The 22,630-nt window shown below is 43.7% G+C and overlaps 1 protein-coding gene across 1 annotated transcript in view; it reads left to right on the top strand.

Moving 5' to 3' along the window:
• Positions 1 to 22,630, top strand: part of COLEC12 (collectin subfamily member 12) — a 517,500-nt gene that overhangs the window by 440,298 nt on the left and 54,572 nt on the right. The window contains exon 6 of the mRNA XM_085605803.1: positions 1,301 to 1,789. Coding sequence (XP_085461929.1) covers positions 1,301 to 1,789 — 489 coding nt within the window. The remainder of the gene's footprint in view (positions 1 to 1,300; positions 1,790 to 22,630) is intronic.

Genomic DNA, 22,630 nt, shown 5'->3' with positions numbered 1-22,630 from the left:
CTAAAAGCCTTACATTGGTTGCCTATCAGAAAAAGTATTATTTTCAAACTTTGCTGACTGACCCATAAAGCATTAAGGTAGTCACTACCCTCCTATCTACATTCCAGACTTCTCCACTACCAACACACTAGATTACTTAGGCCCACAAACAAAACATTTTTAAGGGTACTGTGCATTCGCACTGCCCGATTTGGGGGTCAATCTTTTTCTTACCTCGCTCCATTGCACTGGAACAAACTCCCCCTGTACATTCACACCCGTCCTGACCTACCCAAGTTTAAAAACCTCTTAAAAACCTAGTTGTTTTGATTCCACTGTGCTGCCACCTGATAGCAAGCACCGAGCTACTCCACCGGGAGTGAGTCGCTAACCTATACAAGAGCCTATAACATAACATGACAATCCTGACCAAATCTGCTAGAAATTGCCTCCCTCCCAACTGAGAGAACTATTCTGACTCTGTGACACTAAGGACTCGACCATCCTGGATAAGAAGTTGGGACCTGTAGCCCAAGGGAAGCAAACATAGATTCATGCAGAAGTTGCACAGTTGAGACTAGATCTACCAACTATATTGAATAAAATGAGCATCTGCCGTCCTTGTTAATAAAATGACATTAACAATAGCAGTGCAGGCAATCCGATATACAGTAAGTAGTAACCAACGCCATTCCAAGTATATGATTCCCCACTGATAAACTAAAATAGAGACTACTGTAGAATGAAATGAAATTGTATCTAGGTGCCAAAACACGTCAATAAACCACATGCCAGCTTTGCTCAATGACTGGCTCCCACTTTATTGTAATTGTGTGTTTTTTACAGAGTTTTATATAGCGCAAACTTGACCTGAGGGTATCGGGTATCAGAGAGCTTTACACGCGCATCAGTTGCATTACATGAGGACACATTCATTTTGGTTATGTACAGGGAAATTAAGTGATTTGCCCAGAATCACAGGATGTCGAGCATCCTTGCCGAGACTTGAACCCGGTTCCACAACTTCAAGGTCAACCGCCCTAGCTGTTAGGCCAACTCCTCTCCCCAAGAGCTTCATAAGCAAGTTAATATGCAATTTAAAATGAATGAGAGCAACTGAAAGCACATAGACATGCCAGCGTCCAATAACAGTACCACTTTGCTATTATTGAACCCCAATCTCTTTTATTCTGCCATATTTACCCTGTTATGCCATTATGTGTAACATTGTTTATTTGATAAACCAGTCGATGTATCTAATTTATCAGGATGCATCTAACAGCCTAATAAGATATTGTGATCATTGCTCCTATCATTTCAGGTCCACCAGGTCTACAGGGCCCCAAAGGTGACAGGGGATCACCAGGACCCATGGGACCAACCGGCATCAAGGGTCAAAAAGGAGACAAAGGAGACTCAGGCCCTCCAGGGCCGCTAGGTGACAGGGGCCCACCTGGACCCATCGGACCCCCAGGCGACAAGGGAGGCAAAGGCTCAAGAGGATCACCAGGTAACAAGGGCCCGAGGGGCTCAACAGGAAAGACTGGTCCGTCCGGAGAGAAAGGTGAACCAGGTCCACCAGGATTAACTGGAAAAGATGGCATGGCGGGACCTCCAGGACCAATTGGATTACAAGGACTAACAGGACATGTCGGAATACCAGGGCTTCCAGGGCCGCGAGGATTAACTGGCCCACCTGGAATTCCTGGCTTGCCTGGACCTCAAGGCCCGCCTGGCCCTCCCGGCCTGCCAGCTGGCCCACTTGCACTTCAAGGAGAATACACAACAGCTCTTTCACCCAAAGCTACTGGTGAGTCCAACCGATATGAAAGTTGCAGTTTCTGTCTGGGCCAAACTTTCACTTCAGTTATTTTCCAGTCTTCTTGATTATAAGACTAAATTGTTTAAACTGCTCTGAACACCCTATCATGGATTCACTGTCTGTAGACGTGGGGGTAGGGAGGCATGATAACGCGTAGTGTTTCACTACTGTGGCTATAGATTCCTTGGCTCTGGCATGTCAGAGTGATCCTTCTGTGACAACTAGTCTGTTGGATTCCATTGGGATTTTATGTGTGTAGTCCCTCTGCCCTTTTTGTAAATTGCTGAAATCCTATTTATTTTAATGGTCTTTCCATTCAGTTGTGACTCATTTGTAGGCAATGGACTACTAGAACTCACTTGAAAGACTTTGATGTTTAATTTTCATTAGCATCTGCTGTTTAGCTCTGTTCCATGTAAAAAAAAATGTATCATCTAACCTTATGTGCATATTTACTATATTGTCATTGTTGTTACTATCATCATGCCTCTGCTTTATTGGCCAATTCCCCACTTCACATTGGAATGAAGTCTTGCTCCTTGAAATGTATAACATATATAAGCACAAATCATGTTCTAGCGCAGTAGACATAAACCTGCACTGGTACTGATGGGAAGGGAATGTCCCCTGTAAACAGGCATGTATTCCTTGCCCTCAGAGCCAAACTACATATGGGACTGTTGTCCTGCCTTTTATTTTGGCCAAAGCATCATGCTAAACTAACATATTCAGAAAGCATTAGCCCTGTCATTTGACCTAAACATGTGCCCTTTTCAGTAGGCAGTGGACACTGTCCATGGCCTGGGAAAATCACGTAAAGTGGTGGTGGAAGCATACCATGTTTTAAAATCAGTCGTGTGACAGGAGTATTTTCCTGTGTCAGTGAGAGAGTGACCTACTGTTCCGTCTTATGTAAAGTTCTGCTGTCATGTGAAAGCCAGACATTTCCATGCACTTTTACCTATGTGCGTGTCGAGTGTGTGTGTGGTGCACGCGGTACATGTGTTTGTAATTGGACGCTGTGTATGTGTGTTGATGAATACTGGGATCAGTTTGACCCATTTTGGATGCTCTTGGTTTGGCATGACACAAGATGGATGGCGAGGATAAGTTTCCCAAACAGTGCACATGTATTGCCTCTGTTCCTGTGGCTGGAGGGTGGCGACCCAGATACTGAAATTAGTAGGATGGAGACAAGGCTTCTTATACAAATCCCACGAGGGACTTTTTAGAAAAGGACTGCTGACTACCTCTTTATGAGCACTGCCATTTGGTGGGGTATAGGGTTGAAGGATGGGATTGCAGCTTCCTGTCCTGTTATAGGTGATGATGTTTCTAGGCTAGACCTGCCCTTTTTTCTGACTGATTACTGCTTCAGCAAGGCTGATGATAGCCAGATGCAGATATCTCACACTTCATTTTGCCCCTATTAGGAGTACTCTTGCTTGGAGCCAGTCCCATTGCCATCTGCTGTGAGGAACATCATTTTTCACAAAGTCTTTGTCTGGAGAGCAAACTGGAAATTACATTTGAAAGAGAACCAGTTCACACTAGCTCTGAAATGTCAGATATGGTTTCCACATTCTCCAGCCCTGCCATGTGTCACGCATCTAGAGGCAGATTTACCTACAACTCACACAACACAGTGCAGCAAGGCAGCAAAGAGAGCTGAGAAGCACCATATGTACTAACATATGATTCTTTTCAGCTCTCCCCCTGCACTGCTTCTCTTGAGGCTGTTAGCGGCAATGCAGGCACCCGTGCACCATAGTGCAAGAGTACCTGCATTACAGATAGGATTGTTTTTGTGCAGGAAGGCATGGCTTCCTGCACAAAAACAATCCTTAGAACCATATTCCTACTCATTATGCCTCATTTTGGAAGAAGTAGCTTGTTGACGCCTTCCCAGCTTTACTAGCTTTAGTAAATTTGGAAATGAGCCAAAGTCCATGGGTGGATGCATGGGAACGAACGCTCATGCTCCACCCGTAGAACGCCTTCCCAGTGCAAGGTAGCGCAAGGTAACGCAATAATGCAAGTAACTATTTCAGTTCATTGAACCATAAAAGTACAGAATACAAGTATTAAATGCATAATAAAATGCAAACTAGGCTATTTAGATAAAAAAACGAAACAGGTCAATCGAACAAAATGAGTTTACAAAATATTACACCCTTTGATACCTAGGCATATTCCTGCTGTGACAACCCTAAAAACCTCAGCGAAATCCTGGAAAATGGACTAAAAATGGGTCCGTTATGCCATCTGGACAGTCCAAGCTGGTAACAAATTATTGTAGCCTTAGGCCTACATGTAAAAGCTTAAGATGGTCAGAACAGAAATTCCTGATCATTGTTCCGGCAGTCTGCCATAAAACACAGTTAAAATACACATTTGGATAAAATTAATAAAAGTGAAAGTGCCTTCGGTTAGATACATGAAATAATAAAACAAATATTAAAATCATTCCAAAATTGTGGTAAAATGTAAATCATGACCATAAGATCAGTACTCTCTGGCCTCCTCAAATAGTTAGAGCTGCCTTGCATTACAAAGTGGCTTTGCAGGGCTCAGTAAATGCCGAAAAGAATTTTAAGCCTGTGCTGCACCGCAAACGTGACGTAACCCTGACACAAAACCTTAGTAAATCTGCCCGTAGGGTTTAAATAATGCAAAGGACAGTATTTTGTGCATCACTGCAAGGTCTGAAAGGAGTCATGCATTAAAGTTGAGCTTTATAGCATGTTTAGTTAACCTCTCTGTGGCCCCTTGCAAGCACATCTTCCTCCTCATTTGGGCACTTGATTGTGGCACTATGCTTCCTTTGTGGGCCACATTCGTGCTACTGCTCACGCCCAATAGTATAGCCTCTGGAGCCTCCGTGGTGCGGGGGCCCCCCTTCAGCACTTTGCACATGCAGCGGGCCACTGACCTGAGAACTCCTGTCGGGGGGGTTGCTTTGTTTGCCCTAAGTTGGCAGGGTATGCCCATACGTGGGTCCCTTGCTCACTTTGCACACTGAATTCAAGCTAGCCTGGCTGATGAGGGGTGTTACACCGAAACCATTCCCAGGATGCTTGTTTCCAGTCCAGGGAAGACCTGGCTTGGCAGTTTGGGCTGCACTGTTCCCATGAGGCACAGGGTCAAGGCTGATTTGCATATAGCTGGGTCTGAACTGGGGTGGCAAAGTGAGCTAAAGAACGATGATGGATTCAACTCAGGTCTGTGACTGGGGGTGGGTGTCTGAAAAGTTTCAGTGCTCCATCCATAGTCTCCTTGTGTTTGCTTTGGGGGGGGGGGGCTCCATGTATTTTGCAGGGGTGCCCCCTTAAGTTTCGTTACGCCAAAGCTCATGTCGGATTGTTTGTTGACTATACCTGCTAGTGCTTGCAATGGAATAGGGCCTCATTTCAGAGTTCCTAGCGCACCATGAAAGGCCGCCGCTGGGGTGAGCATTCTCTGACTGTCACTAAGAGGCATCTGGCAGTTTAGCCAAATCATTACAGTCTGGCTCCCAACAGTAAGATTTAGAGTCAGATTGCGATATCTCTACCCCTTCACGTTTGGGTGTTTGCCCCTCATGACTTACATTCTGGTGGACAGCACTGTAGAAGGCTTCTCTTCTGTCTCAGCATGCTTTATACATACTCCCCATATGTGGTTCCTTTACCCATTCTATCTTTTTCAGTGAAAAGCCTTGGAATAAAAAGGGATAATGCTTTCTTCCTGATTCTTTCAAATTAAAGTGCTTAGGAAACGGATTCCATTTCTGACGGCAGATGGGTAAAGAGCCGCTGTCACTTGGATCATTGGTTCGATCGAGGCTGGACTAACTTGCCCACTCTCCTTCTCTGAGCCAAATGCATGTTTGGCTTAATCTTTATTAATGTATTATTGCAAATAGTCCATAACACATTTCAAACATCAACGTCACTCCTACCTAGAAAGGCATGCCCCTGCAGCCTAACAATACCTAATCTTTTCTAGCACATCTATTAACCCCACCAACCATCTGCATGAACTCACATACCCCCTCCTCCAGTCCCACTAATGATCACACATAATTCTTATTATTTAATCTACCACAAATAAACTAGACTGAATGCATGGACTGGTTTGCTTGAGTGCCAGACTAATCCCTATAACAAACAATAACCAATGACATCAGTTTAATCACTAACCTTGGCTCCGGAGCAGCATGCTGCCCAGCGTAAAGTGCTTCAACGCCTCGTCAGGGGTAGTAAGCACTATATAAACTCAATTTGAATTACTGGGCCTGCAATCCACCTTACTATACAGATTTCAAGTGGTTCAAAATGTGGCAGTACAAGTGATCTTGAACACCCCAGATTTGTGCATGCTGGGCCAGTACTTCAAAAACATCACCGGTTTCCTTCCAGAGGATTCAGTTTACGTCACTCTGTATCACTTTTAAGGCACTCCAGGGGATTGTCCTCCCTTTTTTTCTCAATAGATTGTTAGGTACACCCCACTCACACTCTTCGATATTCTTCTGGCAACCTGATAGTTGTTCCTGAAGCCAGAAGCAGGTGCTGTAGTTTCCCTACTTGTGGCCATGGCCTGAAACTTTATTCTTAGTGAACTTTGTGCTGGATCCAGCTGGATGTCTTTCAAACTCACACTCAAAACTTAAGGCATGATTTTGACTTTGACGGGCGAGGTTTTACTCCATCAGGGCAACAGAGTAAAGTGCTTTGTGGCCCTTACTGAGTTCCCACCTGCCAGATTTTGAGCTGTCCACAGACCCAGCAGACATTACTAGCACTGGCAGAAACCACTGCCACAGCTGTTCCTATCAATGCATTGTGAGTTTGGCGGACGACTCCATCAGCTTTATGGAGCTTCACAGCAAACTTACAATGTTTTATTTTTATTTTCCCACAGAAAAACCCAAAGTGGGATTTTATTTGGGAAAAAACAATGTCCCCCTCACCATGGAAGAAAACTCCCATCTCGACTGAGGCATTTGGAAATTTTCACTGGCTCTTACCACCAGGTTTTTATCTGATATTGACATTAGTGAAAGCGGGCCATGGGTTCGCCCAATCTAAATCGGGACATCAGATACATGGCTGAACCACCACTGGCCCTTACTCTATCGGGTCGTCGGAGGTTTATATCGACGGCGGGGATGGAAAAGTCTCTTCCTTCGACATTATGAAGGTCGGCCGGACTCTAAATGAGGTGGGCAGACCTTCAGCTTGGCAGAGAGGGTACTTGTTGTTATTGTGTTGGAGTGAGTGCCCTCCACCAAACTCTAAATCAGTCTCTTAGTTTTTTCATGAAGCTTTCCATGTCTAACTTAGTTTGCCGCCTTCTTTTCTGGTTTATACCTGTCACACAAGTCTAGCATGAAGATATAGTTTGGTGTACGTGTGGTAGATACATTTTAATAACATAACAAGGCCCTGTTAGATACATGTAAAACATTTCACTACAGAAATTAGAAGGCAAAATATCTCATTATAAAGCAAAATAGGAGATTGAGTACGGGTGTTAAGAATGTACATCAGACAGCCCTGCCAAGTACCACGCTTCACGGGTTAGTCTAATGCATTTTAGTGCTGGTGTCTTCATCACCGCATTAGCCACGCAATCATTGTGCCCCTAACCACCCAAAGGTGCTCTGTACTAGAGCTACAAACTAAACAGTTATCACAACGGTTGAGTAAACTGTGCGGAGAGGGACTGTCACTTACAAGTGGCACTTTTCATTACATAACAAGAAATGAACTTTACATAACTATTGCTCCCTTAATACAGTATCTCGGAGGCGCTAGTGCCAAGACGCCTATGGACATTCTTTGCACTTTATAAGTACATCAAATCATCTTCAATTCAAATCATGCAACTATAACCAGCCCGTTCTGAGAGGGTTGGTTGCCGACATAATGTTAACAGAGGCTCTCAATCCTAGGAGAAATAGACTTCTTTCCTTTGGTGTCAGTTACTTTTAATACCGTATGTGAATAGGGGTCCAAGTACAAGATGCATTGCTTTGTATTTGATACCTTATTTCTCGTCACATTAATTTTCTCTTGTTACTATTTTTTGATCTTAGGACTTTATTACCTTGCTGATTTCTCCAGCAACAATCTTTATTTACGTCCATGATCTAAAATGGGACCATCTTAAGAAGTCATTTAACATTTGTCACATGTACTATTTTGGGAAGGGTGGCACTGTGACTACTTGGGAACTTGCCCTTTCCTTTGGCAAGGAAGAAAGTGACTCAACAGACCTTCCCAGCATCCAGCCTTTGACACATTTATTAAATTATTCGAAATATTGAGTTACCTTATACAAACATTAATATTGATTTGAAATCCTCAATTTAATTACAATATTTTAACTTAATAATAATTCTAGTAAATTAATAGCCAACTAAAGTACACACCTATTTTATTAATCCATTTAATTAAATAAAAAAAGAACCTTTTAGTAAATTAACATACTTTTTAGGACATTAATTCATGCCCCAGTCCTAAATTAAGTTGCACTGAAATAAAATAATTTAAATCTTTATTTGAACCCTAGTACTAACCAGAACATTTAACTGCAGATCTCTGAGTGACTGATGCAGTACTTTCAGAGTGCAGGTGTTGAATATCACCTGGTGTCAGAACTCATATAGTAACTCACTCATTTACAGATACATTCCTCTTAGTGGCCTAAGCACCCTTTCCAGAGATCTCAAAGCTTGTACTTGTCTGCCTTGCTGGAACTGTTCTGCAGAGGATGGAAGACTGCACTTGCTGCCTTTTATGAAGAAGGAAAACTTGCTTTGCTACTACCGCAATATACCTGTTCTGTGAGGAAGCAAAGCTTGCCTGGTGCTGCCTGATGTGGACGTGTCCTGTGATAAGAGAAGCTTGAACTGCTGCTGCCCTACCTTTAACTGTCCTCTAAAAGAGGGAAGCTTGTACTGTTTCTGCCTAATGTGTACATGTTGTATGAAGAAAGAGTGATTTCACTGCTGTTGCCCCATCTTATGAAAAAATAAAATATATATTGAATGCACTTGATCCTTCTATTTTTGATCTTGCAGTAGTGGTGCAGCTGTAAAGCGGCATTTTTGCTCACCGACACAATTGTAATATAGATATGATGAGTTAACAAAGGGAGAATATAAATGTTGACATAAGGGACATAAGCACAACAAAGCTACGGCAATCATTACCAGGAGATTGTATGACCAGTGCTTCCCACTGCTACCTGTGGAAGCTTTTGCTGACCTTTACCACACTAGGTAGGTGAGCGTTCATCATCAGATTTGAGTTGATACATGTATAGTAAATTCATAAGAAGCTTGCCTTTTTCTTCCAAGAATGTTGTACTTCTTGTATGTTTATGTTTTCTCAGAGAAACTCCAACAGTCCGTTTAGTTCCTCTCACTCCCTATTTTATGTATTAACTAATTGTGTTGTACCTGTCCTGTATGTGTGAGAGAATCATGTGATGTTCCTCCTGCTACTGCCACCTATTCTTAACCAGTGCTTAATTTGTAAATATTAGGTGCATGTGCTCAAATCTTTTGGGGGAGGCCACACCCACTTTCCTGGCTCCACCCACTTCTTCCAGAGGCTCCACCCACTTCTTTTTTTGGTTCCACCCACATCCACAATCCTCAATACATGATAGCCACCTCCTCACATATTGAGTTCCGCAAGAAGCTGAAGAACTGGCTCTTAACATAAGCACCGCCAGGACCTCAAGCCTACACAGCTGCCCAAGTGCTTTGATACCCTCTTGGGTGATTAGTGTGATACATAAATCAATTTGTCATAAGTGTGGCTCAATGGTTAGAGCGGCAGACCCTGATGCAGAGGTCTGGCCCGGGACCAGGGTTCAATTCCCGCCTCGGCGGGTCTTGGGCTCATAATTCCTTGAACCTGATTTCTCGCCTCGGTGCCTATTCTAATCATGGGTCCCACGCTGCAACTCTGGGCAATAGCTTGCTTAGTCTCCACAACGGCCCCAACAGCGCTGGGATGCCTGGCTTCACCCTGGGGATGCCCAGGAGTGGACATTTCACAGGGAACAACCAGGAAGGGTTCCCTAGCGGTATGAGTACAGCGCCGGGAAACCCCGAAATGGGGTAGCTGTGCGCTATATAAGTACAAACACATTTACATTTACATAACATAGTGTAACATATGGGGAGGCACGTTCACACTTGTGGAATCCCTTTTACAAATTCTGAAAGCATTTGTGTGATTTGTCATTCCCGGAAGATGACACAAGGGCACAATCTACTTAGCTCTAGAATATTTTGGGCAAAAGAATAGCAACTGTTCCTCGGTCTTATAGAAAAACATGCATGACAGACACAAGGTACAACCTGACTGCGCAGGATCCCATGTTAATGTAAAAACAACAATCAGCAAAGTCCTGGACCTAAACAGCAAAGAATGTGAGTGTGTACACACCAGTCGGATACAATTTAGGAATTTCTCTGCCATGGACACAGTCTTATGCAATAGAAAAAGCCTTGTGCAGCTGCTGATGGAACTAGGCAATTCATTCGGAGCAACAACTCTCTACCAGTATTTTTATTTGACAACAGTAACCACAGTAGGCGTGACAGAGGAGGGCTCTTTCCAAAAATGACCTAGGCCCAGGTCATACAATTACTTTTTGACATAGGCCAACCACTTGATCTTCTTGGAGTTGTTTATACTGAGAATATCAACAAAGCCCTCTCGAAAGGGTCGCAATTCCTTAATGGCCGATAAGCGAACTCAATAAAGTACCGGCGTTAGGGTGGCAAACACAGGTATAGGCTTAAGTTCAAGGTCCAATATAAAGGGAACTAAGGGGGTGCATCTCTCATTACTGGTAGAGCTCTTATGAAGTTATTCTCACTAGTTCCCAGTTGACCTGCGTGGCAGTGGACCATAGTCTGTGCCATATAATACAGCACCCCCTTGGTTGGCCCTTCTCTATCTCCACTGCTGGAAGACTCCGATACCAGGGAGCCTTTTTAGCAAATCTAAGAATAGCCCCAGCTCTATGGGTTAAAAAAAGTGAGCTTTCAGAAATCTGTGGGGCCCATGATCCGGAATCAGTCAGATGAATCCCTAAATAGTCAATTCCTTGATCCTTTCCAAAACGCCCCTTCCTAAGCTTACGGTACCCCTCGACCCCCTGAAATAAGTTATATGCTTGGTTTTGGATGCATTAATTTTAAGACCATATAACGTACAAAGCAGATTCAAATCTGCCAACAAGTGTTAGTAAACCAGCCAAGATTTTAGCTAGCAGAAATGGATCATAAGCAAAGAAAAGGGCCAGAACTGTATGGCCTGCAAGCATGGGGGAATCATTGGCACAGTTATCCATTGATCCTTTCGGTGTGAGATCTGGTCTTCTGGTTAACACGGAAGGATAGTTACCCTTTTGTACTCAGAATATATAGTGATAAAGAACTATATTCATGTTTGTATATTGCCTCACTATTTCACCACATCTCTTTAATACCTGCCAAATTGCTCTTTTAAAATTTTCAAAACTCAAAGGCGCTCGTTCTGGCGGTTAGGTGATATCCATTTCTGCTGGTAACAAATATAGCACTCGAATAGGGAATGACAAGTAATGCAGCAAGTACTGAATTCCCAATGTCTTCTACTCTGGTATCTCACCGGTTTAAATCTGGTGAAATTTTCAATTGGGAAGCAGCTGAAAATATGGAATTAGCCTGGCAATTGGTTGTGGTTACTGATTCCTGCAGTAAGTCCCTCAATTTCTAAGGTCACTCTCTGGATCCCAGTGCGGGACATTGTGATATTCCTGCATCCAAGAAATGCTGATACCAATGGTATCCAGCTCAAACCCCATTCATTACTATGAGCAACAAAAGTGCTGTTTCCTATGAACGGGAAAAAATATGGAGGGAAGATCTACATAACTTTATGGAGTAGTGCACCTTTTTAATAATACATTGCATTTGCAGAACTCCTAATATCCACAATGCTTATCTGTCTATGCAAACCTCGGCTTCCACTGCCAATAAATTCAGACAAATGCAGAAATATATGAATTCTAGCTTTGCACAGACGATTTACCTACAATTCCATATTTTTTGAGTTACAAAATTGCAGATAAACCTTTCTGGCAAGTTTACTCATTATGCATAACAAGAGTAACTGTAAGGCAATAACAAGCGAAAGTCTGGCAGAAGTCAGTTTCTTTTGCAAAAATCACTTGTTTCTCCTTTTTGTTCTTATGCAAAATAATCTCCTATGTAGATTAAAGGCTTCTTCTATACATTCTCAAAATAGGAAGGGGATTCAGTCTTTCACAAACCCAATTTGAAAACTATGTCAGCACTCTTTTTATATCAGTAAGTACATAAATTAGAAATTATAGCAGATAATGGAAAACATTTTGGCTTTTCCGTTATCTACCCCATTCCATTATTTACCCCATGACAGTCAAGTTGCCTTATTGTGAAAACACTCTTATTTCCACTCCAATGCAAAGCAACAGAGGAAAATCCACCCATAAGGCGGATTTTTCCAGATCATTCGTAGGATTAGGGTGTGAAAAATCCTAAAATTCAGCTTCTGTAAATAAGGATGTTGAAAAATTATTCTGTAATCCAACGTTTTGCAGCCACAATTTTTGGGAGGATTTAGTACCCAAGTGACTGGGCAGAGTCCAGCATCAGTCTCTGACCAGGAACAGTGCTTGTTACAATATTCCAGTAGCGATACGTATGCTGTCAGTACAAGTGACTTTTCTAAAAATGGTTTCAGTCTTGCTTGGTTTTCTAAATCTTTACATAGAAAAATCTCTTTGTTAGAGTTCCGCTATATCTTATAGCGGTTTCTTGATAGTAATTTAAAGTTTCCTAATCACATTGTTTCTCTGCAGGTTTTGCATTGATGTTTCCCCCTTATCTCAAATTTAAGATTATCTACTTATGATGTCTTTTAAATTCCAAGGGTCATATCATTTATTCCGAACAAGTCAAGCAATAACCTGCACACTCTACCTACACAAGTGGAGCCGAAAATTTCCAAAGATGCTAAAGTTAAAAAAAGCAAATGGGAAATCCTGCAGATTATTTACGTGAAAATTCTAATTTTTTTCAACTTAAAAAAGTACTACCTCCTCCGAACTCTTCAGTTTGTCACTACACAGTTACAAAACCATGCCAGACAGAATTATCATTTTGTGTAGACAAAGATTTTGGCAGGCTTAGTGCGAGCAGAATGCAATCTGCTTTAACATGTTACTTCACAAAAACACAAACTGACCTAGACGGAGTGCAGAGCTGCAAGTGCACTATGAGACTCAAGCACAGCCTACCCTCTGGCAACCATCGTCCGATTTTACAAGGCAATAAATCTGAAGGGCAGGCCGAGCCCTCAGCACAGGAGACACATGAGTAAAAGAACGTGCCTAAATACTTTAAAGCAGTGGTCGAAGTGGGGAAAAGAAAGTAGGAGAACTTTGGGCGGAGAATCAGAGGGCGGGAATAACCTGAGGATTGGATCAGTGGGCGGAGTTAGAGGTGTGGCCAGGATTGGCAAAACATCCCAATCTTTAGTATTTGTTTGGCATTTCACTGACCAGTTACAGCTTATTATGTTATGTAATTCAACCAATGGGTACACATGATTATTTAACGATTAATATGAGTTATTGACATTAAAATAAATTCACAAAGTGGGATATGTTTCTAATCACAGAATGTCACAAATATGCTTAAAAGTGGAAGCACAAGCCATTTGTTTCTGAGCCATGGATTTTCTGTTGTCAGCAATATACACAGAGACAATCAATTTTACGTGTGTTAATCACTGTATGGGAAATGTTACATAAGACAAAGGACTACAAGGTGTAGGAGTCACATGACAACCATATTAGTAGGCAGTATAGTTTAATAATGATTGATCTGGAGAAACACAAACTCAGAATTTAAAACTTAATACCATGATTGGGGGTTCACTTTAATAATCATTATTGATTTCTATCCAAATGAACACTTTTTGCAACATTAGGATAATCAAAGGCTTAGGGAAAAAAACATAAAGCTCTAGTTTATACCTTGCAGTTTGTATGCAGCTCTAAGATGAAAGTTAATAGCTCACTGTTCTTTGTTAGGATTTTAACTTATACACTGCAAGTAGCAAAAGGATCTTACTGACAAAAGCAGTAACCCACTGACCTATTTACAATATGTGCACTTTGTGATGGGCATGGTACATGTTCTTAGCAGCAGGCACATTAACCCTCAGCGCTATCTTTCCATGAGTCAAAACTTCCACTAGACAAAACTCTGATCTCGCTCTAGTAAGACGAATACTCACCGGAGTTATCATGACATTTTTATTATTGCCGAAAATTGCTGTAGGCCGGGAAGGAGGCAGCAAGTGCTTTTAAAACCATAATTTACAACGCCCCCACTCAAAGTCAGCACCCGTTGCGGTCACACCGGTCGCACCACCCTAGTGCCAGCTCTTGTCAGGGGTCCTGTGACCTCACTGTTGCTCTAGGGTCTGCTACTTCGTAGGCCTGCAGCAAGACCGGAGGTGAACTTCAGTATGGATTGTGGTGGGCAAGCCTTCAAGGTGAACCCACACTTGCCACTGCTAGGGTCCACATGCTGGTGCTAAGACACCGGGGCTTTTCCGGTTTTGCGGGGCCTTCTAAGGTCTAGCTTGGAAATGTGCTCCCTCAGGAGAGTGGCCTGGGGGACTGCTCATGAAGGCTGAACCTGGTTCCCCAGTTCTAAATTCGGCAGCTCTGCCCCCAGTGCTACATCTGCTCCCTCACTGAACACCATACTGCCCCACTGAGAGAAATTCACACTGCCTTCAACTACAATCCAATTTGACCTGCTATAAACAACTGGATGCGACTCAATTCAAATTAAGCACTAGGCAAGAGCAATATGCTGCCTAGAGGAAAAAGTAACAACATCCTGGAAAAAGCAAACACTCATAGGAAATGAAAGATTAAATAAAGCATGTGAAATGTAAGCAGAAACAACATGGTGAACTTAACGCTTCTACACTCACTATTCAGAAATCAGTGAGTGCTTCTGCCTGAAAACTACAGGGCCCAGAAAGGACCCATTTCAATGTCCACTGCTTATATGCTTACAAAACGTAAGCAGTATGGTTTAAAAAGACCACATTCGTGAACACAAAGCCGCCGTACACATTTTGTTTTCCAATCCACCCATCAACCAGGTATTGCAGTACCTCCAGGTTTAGCGCACTTCCCCACCGGGGAAAACAGCGCTTCACTGGCAAACTCAGTAAAGTGACGCTAATGTTTTTGGGGTTTGAATAAAACCGATCTGGCCACTTTAAGAACACTCCGTCTTGCTTTATTTAGTTATTGATTTTTCATATTTTGAACCTTTTATTTCCGTGGCTGCACTTTGGAATAGAAAAATGTCAAAACGGCATTTCCAGCAAAAGTGGTTTTCTTTTTTGCATCCATTTCACAGGGGAACAAATGAACGACAGGAAGAAAGAGAGGGTGAGAACCATTTCTTGAGTCACGGTTTTCGGTAAGTGAGTAGGAGTTAGACAGACAGAGAGGGAATAAGAGTAAGAAAGAGAGGGGGGGGCAGCTGTCAGCGGCTGAGTAGAAGCGGACACCTTCCCGGTCTTGTCTGGGTAGGAAGCAAGAGACGGAGACCTTTTCCTTCTCTGCTCCCCGCCCGTCCCGAACAGCCACAAATGCCAAGCCTTCTCAGCAGGCCTTGGATATTTCCTACGTCCCGGGACGCATGTTCAAAATAAAAAAGTAGGGGAACGGAATCTATAGAATTAAAGAAGTAGGGGCACGCCGTGCCCTGCCGTTCCCACTCACTTCGACCACTGCTTTAAAGTTATTTATTTTTTGAGCGTGCAGCTCTTGTTGCTCTTCTGAAGCAAGTACATTTAATATACCAAAATGATACTTGTATTGATTGCGGGCGCCGGCGCTCATATTTATTCAGTATTTCACTCATGCTGGACAGGACGTTGTATATTTTAAACGTTTATTGGCACTTTGGCAGTCCTGCACACTTCCAGCCTGACGTGCCCAGCTCAGCCAAAATCCCGCCCTCAGCCATTTTTCAACGAAAATTAAACAACATTCTGAAAGGCAGGCGGGATCGACTTGACATCACTAACGTGATGACGACGCTCTTCAAGTATGCCTGGACAAGGGTGGGACTTCCTATGAGACACAGCAGGCAGCAGCCTCAGAAGGAGAGGAGAGCAGCGCAAGAAATTATTTTAATAATTACCGGGCCCTCGATCTGCCGGAGGAGAAAAATCGTACATACCCGGCCCGGTAAAATAAGTGCCGGTGCTGAGCACTGGAAAGCTCCGGCACAAATTAAGCACTGTTCTTAACGTAACCTTTGTTTTAGGGAAGGTTGCCCTGCTGCGGTCCATGTTGTGTTAAGAATCTCAGTATAAAAGCTTCCCACTAGACAAAAAAACATGATGATTCATGTTGGCAAAGCTTGCTTTAATGCATGATGTGAATGAAAGAGCGAACCTTCACAAAATTGTAAGCAGGGAGTACGTTTGGTTTCACATGTGAAAAAGCAGCTTTTAAATTGGACTGCAAGACTTTCATGGACTTTTATAATAGGGATGAAGCTGACAAGCTGCTCCATGTCATGCATAATGGATTAGGCCAGTTCGGGCATTTTGGCAAACATCACTTTGCATTCTGGGGTTTTGAACTTGTAATGAAAGTGTTAAAAGCAAAACTACTAGCCCCAAAATACAACATCATTTTTGCTGAAAAGCTAGTGGTAGCTGATGGTGTCATCTGTCATCAGAGCTGGCTCTAGGGCGGTGTGACCGGCACCATTGCGCTGACTTTACATGGGGGCACCTGTTTGCTTAAAAGCACCTGCTGCCGCGTTCCTGGCCTCCAGCAATTTTCAGTCAACAATTAAAATGTCAAGAAAACTCCGTGATTAATGGTCTTCCTGGCGTGATCTGAGTTTTATCTAGTAGAAATTTTGACTCATGCAAGTTTTGATTCATGGTAAGTTAGCGCAGACGGTTAATATGCCTGCTGCAAAGAACATGTACCATGCAGATCACAAAATGAATGTAATGTCAACAGGTCAGTGGGTTACTGATTGTGTCAGAGACTTCCTTTTGTTAGTTGCAGTTTACAGTGAGCTATTAACTGGCATCAAAGAACTGTGTGCAGACTTCAAGCTATAGATTAGAGCGTATGGATTTTTTCCATAGACTTTCATTATTCTAATGTTGCAAAAAGGGTTAATTTGGGTACAAATCAGTTCTTGTTATTATAGAGAGCCCCAATCTATTGTGTTACATTTTAAATTCAGAGTTTGTGCTTCTCCAGACCAAGTATTCTTCAAATATACTGCCTACCTGTTTGGATGACATGTGAATCCATCCCTTGTTGTCCTCTGTCTAATGTAACATTTACTATACACTGATTTACACCTCTATGATTGATTGTCTCTGTGTAATGTAATCGGCCTTACAGTGGATGACGAGCTTTCTGTCAGCTCGCTCCCAGCTTGTCAACTTAGGCCCGTATCGTTCGGCTCCAACAGAACTGTCCAAGGGAGTTCCTCAGGGTTCATGTTTGAGCCCTACACTGTTTAATATCTATATCGCTCCCTTGGCCAATCTTCTGAGGGCGCATGGGTTTACCCCCATATCCTGTGCCGACGACACCTTGTTGCTCTTTCCATTCGACAAATTTACTTCTTCTGTGCAGTTGGCCTTCTCTAATGGTATGAGAGCTATCTCCCACTGGATGAAGAGTAATTTCCTCCAGTGCAATGTGGGAAAAACAGAGATTATGCTCTTCGGAGAAGCCCCTTCCTTATGGACGCCAGAATGGTGGCCAGTTGATCTGGGCCCTCATCCTGCCCCCAAGCTGACGGTTAAAAACGTGGGTATCCGTTTGGATCAAACCCTCACTTTGAAGGAGCATGCTGCTCAGACTGCAGGTTCCTGTTTCCACACAATAGGCCTGCTCCGTCGAGTCTTCCCTTTGCTCCCTGACTCAACCCGGAAAACTTTAATTCAGGCACTTGTATTAAGCCGTCTGGACTACTGTAACGGCCTGCTGATCTCCGCCGATGATGCCCCGCTCAGCAGACTGCAGGTAGTCCAGAACACGGCGGTGCGATTGGTCCTCAATGCTCCTCCTAGGACTCCTTCTCGCCCTCTTCTTATGCAACTGCATTGGCTCCCTATCCGCCAACGGGTAAGATTTCAAATCTGCTGCATTATCCACAAGTCACTGCTTAATTTAGGCCCCTCTTACCTCTCTGAGAAATTCACGCCGTATGTGCCTTCCAGATCTCTTCGCTCGGGTGCCAAACATCTTCTTGTGGTGCCTCGAGTAAGAAAGGCTAGATTAGGAGGAAGAGCCCTTTCCCATCTTGGCCCTCGATATTGGAACGAGCTTCCCATACTTTTGAGACAATGCATTGATCACCTACAATTTAGGAACCTGCTTAAGACCACCCTTCTCCGCACCTGATTCTGCTGTTGCTGCAATACATCCTCGTGGTCCGTCCTAAGCGCAGAGATACCACTTCGGGGGTTGATTCAAGTGCTATATAAGTAAATAAATAAATAAATCTGTGTGTTATGTAAAGTGCTCTGACACCCTTCACTTTTATAAGTGATGCTATAAAATTAATTAAATGCATCTGAGAGAGAGGTTATGGAGACTGTTAAAGGGTGGTAGGGATGGAATCCGTTGCGGAGGTGGTAATTGGGAGGCGTCAAAAAACACTGTCACACTTTGCGCCACCAGTGCTAAAGCCGGCCCTGTCTGTCATTGTACCACATGGCAGAATTGTGAAAAATAAAATAAACTTTAGGCTGTCAAGGATTAAACGACCCAGTGAGGTACAGGGCAGAAATAGGCTTTTAAATGCAGATGCTTACATCTCACTGCTATTTAACACTCCTTGGAAAGTCAAGGCATTCTATAGCAATGTGGACAGCAGAAGCTGAACCTGTCCTAAAAGACACTGTGAAAGAAAAAAGTAATGTGCTGGCATGCCTCTTCCCTTCCATCGTGGGCCTAGAGCTTTGTGTGATAGAGGTGGAGGCAGGGAACACATGTTACAACATAATGCACCCTTTCTTGAATAGATGCCCCACGAGGGCTGCTAGTTATTCTGAAGCTAACCCTAATATCTTAAACAAGAATTTTTAAAGGACACTGAAACAAACAAATGACAAGCAGTGAGTTGGCTGTAAACCCACAAAGAAGATACAAGAGGTCTCGAAAACTCGACCTTATAAAGTAGAGTAATATAAATTATTATGCCCAAATAATTGGATAATTTCCACCGTTTCACACCTCGCTGGGAAGTGTTCTTGGATCAAACCCAATAAGTCACTCAGCGACCCATCTACCCTAGTAAAGTAACTGAAGGCATTTTAATAAAATGTTTGGATTTGCCAGATTTACAAGTTTGGCCCACAGAAAAGGGAAAAGGGAGAGATGGACTCTTAAAGGTTGCAGAGAAAGGGGTGACATATTAGACCATCTGGCTTCTTTGTTGAGTCAACAGATATTGAGGAGGTACACTTGGTGACACTTGTGTATTGTGGAATATCTCCCAGAATATTGAGGTTAAAAAAAAGCAAGCTGCAATAATATCGACTGCAGAAAAAGTTTATTGATGCAATGAAAAGTGGTTTCAAGGTTTTTTTGACTCTGCAATACACAGTGGTGGGAATATTCTCCTAATGGACCTTTTAGCCAAATTAAGAATAAGATCGGAAATTATGCCAAGTGGCACAGAGAGGAAGTTGGTGCCTCTCTTGAGGTGGCACGGAGAGAGGTGGGATTCCTGAGGTGAGTGAGTAGTATTTTAAATGCTTGTTTTACTGGCATCATAGCCTGCAGTATCTCAGAGAGGCTGCACACAGTAAATTGCAAAAGTTGCTAGATGACCAAGAGAGAGGTGCCATTTTTGGTTAGGCAGTGTCTTTGATTAGGTAGTAGAGAGGTGGTGGTAATATTTTTGCTGGGATGCTAAACAGCGGTCAAAGTGCAGTAAAACAAAGTATGGAAACTGTGATGCTGCATGCAATGGGGGCGGGTCAGTGAGCGCGGAGTGGGGTCAAAGGTTTTGCAAAAAAAAACTAAATATTCTGTACGTTTTTGGGGTCTTTCAATATCAGGTAGCTACATATAAAATAGTGTGCTTCATAAATGTGGCAAATGCACTATAGTATATTATGACACCTCTATTAGTGAATGCCTTGCAGAGGTCTTGGTGTAACCAGAGAGCCACAGAACTAAATCTTGGTTGGTGTAGTGGAGAATAATGATGTGTGTATTTTTAGTGCTACAAGGTCCTATCCTGTGACAGAAAGCACTGTGAATATGCAAGTCATTATTTAAAGTTTCATTACAAACAGTATAAGATAGACTGCAACAAAATGCGCATAAAGGTGTAAGATAAAATGGTGCTTTCAAAATTTGAATTTTAGTAATACCCAGACTATAGGTAATTTTTTTTTGTATATAACTGTCCCTTAAAAGCAAGCATTTCACAGCTCAGCTGGTAACTCCCTTGAACTACCACTCAAAACGGAGTAAATCTTTGAGATCACGAGCTTCAAATGATTCCATCAATTAAAGCCAGTACCGACTTCCAACCTGCCTTTACATTTGCAGATTAACCAGTTGCACACATTTACATTTCTTCCAGGCAGCAGGCACCCTGGCAGGAAGGCTACTTTATTCTTTAGCTGTCTGACCCTCCTTCGGTTAACAGCACAGGAGACTCCCTGAATGACACTTCAGCCGAAGCATTTAAACTATCAGATTGAACGTCCCGGACGGTTGTCTTTTCACAAAAAGTAGGGGAATGGTTTCTCAAGAATTAAAAAAGTAAGAGCACGCCGTGCCCCTTCGATCCCGCCTGTAACATTGCATTCAAACATTGGGCGCTAGGACCTCCTCGGCTGAGGAGGCTGGTTGAGGGTGGGATAAGGGAGGAGGCGGAGTCATGCCCTGGGAAAGGGTAGTCGTAAGAGGGAACCGATGAAGGAAGGTTGCAAATAAAGCGAGTTACAAGAATCCTGGCCCTGCGTCTGTGTCCTCTGTGGCTAGGACACTACAACTGGCGACGAGGGTGGCCATGGCCCATGCGGTGTGGGTGCATGCCCTGTGAGTGCGGCTGCCAGGAGGGGCTGTGCGAGCGTGTGGAGCGCTTTTCAAGGATTTCTGTAGCGTGGTTCGGGAGCCTACCCCGACCGCGCTCGTTTTGGCGCGTCGCGATCCGGGTGCCCATCCCGGTCGTGTCTGGCTCGCTGAAGAACTGAGGGGTAGTTGAGAGCCCCCCCCGACGTGGGAGTAGCGCAGAAGGAGTGAGGGACACCTGTGAGCCCCCCCCCCCCCCGGACGTTGGAGCAGCGTGGAGGTCCCATGTGTGCTGCATACAAAAGCGATCTGGGTGCCCACCCCAGTCGCGTGTTGCTGAGCCCCGTTACCTGTGGGTGAGTGCCTTCCTTCGTGTTCGGCTGCTGAGTGAGGTCCGGGTGCTTGAGGAGCTGCTGCCGGTGTGTGAAAGGCCACGCGAGAGGCGCGAGAGTTCGTGGTGGCCATTTTGAAGTCAGGCACCTGCACCAATCCCCTGCAAGGAAGTTCCGGCGGCCATTTTGAAGTCAGGCTAAGTTTTAAAAAAAGCATCAAGCACTGGTAACTGCAACTGGAAAAAGCCAAAAATACATCAAGCATTGATAAATGCAACTGAATAACCTGAAATTCATCAAGCATTGATAAATTCAACTGAAAAGTCAGAAAATCGTCAAGCATTGGTAAAGTCAACTGCAAGGCCGCTTCGTCACCATGTCTACTTCACCACCTCCCCCAATAGGTCTGGCGCAAACCAATGTTGGACATATGGGGGTGCTTGGAGTGTCGTTTCTGTGTCCACCTGAACCTTTGGTCCTCGAAACGGGAGGAGGCATGGGTCTTCGGTGGAAGGAGTGGCTTGAGGATTTTGAAGACTTCATGAAGGGTTCGCACGTGACGGACGCTGGTCAACAGCTGATAGCACGTAATTTAATAGGAAAAGACGTCGGCTATATTATAAAGGAACTACCTGCAGCCGATGTGGCCTCCTACACTGATGTGTGTGAAGCTTTGAACAGGAAATTCTTGCACAAAAAGAACATTGGTTATGAGAGATACATGTTTAACCTGGCGGCTCAAGAAAAAGAGGAGCCCATGTGCGCTTTCATCACACGCCTTAGACGTCTGGCACGCTATTGCGAGTTTGACTCTTTCTCGACCAAAGATACACTTCGTCTGAGGGTTATTGAAGGCTGTCAGTCCGAATCGCTAAGACGGAAACTGTTAAAGAAAAGCTATTCGCTGGACGAAATTGAGGAGATGACACGGGTGCATGATCAGGCTGAAGAGCATGCCAAAAAGATGGAAGCAGGGAGAAATGAAAAGCGTGAACAAGCGTTCAGGCTTCAATCTCGCAACACACGCAGATATTCTCCAGCGAAGCCGAGGTCATCCCGGTCCAAGATACAGCAGCAACCTGGGAACCGACGACGTCGTAGCTCCAGTCGAAATAACCGACGGCGGGAGCGTGATCTCAAATGTTATCGATGTGGCTATGATTTTCCTCACACGGACGGGTGCCCCGCTATGGGTCAGAAATGCAGGAAGTGTGGAGGGGAGAACCATTTCGAGAACGTATGTGGAACCTACAGAAAAGACAAACAGAGAGGTCAGGAAAGGTCATCTCGACCTTCGAGCACGCGTCACCAGGCCAAAGCAGTACGTGATCACAGAGACTCG

This window comes from Triturus cristatus, chromosome 5_1 (assembly GCF_964204655.1).
Source record: "Triturus cristatus chromosome 5_1, aTriCri1.1, whole genome shotgun sequence".
NCBI lineage: Eukaryota > Metazoa > Chordata > Amphibia > Caudata > Salamandridae > Triturus > Triturus cristatus.
The sequence above is the reverse complement of the archived record's forward strand: the minus strand, read 5'-3'. Positions and strand labels throughout refer to the sequence as shown.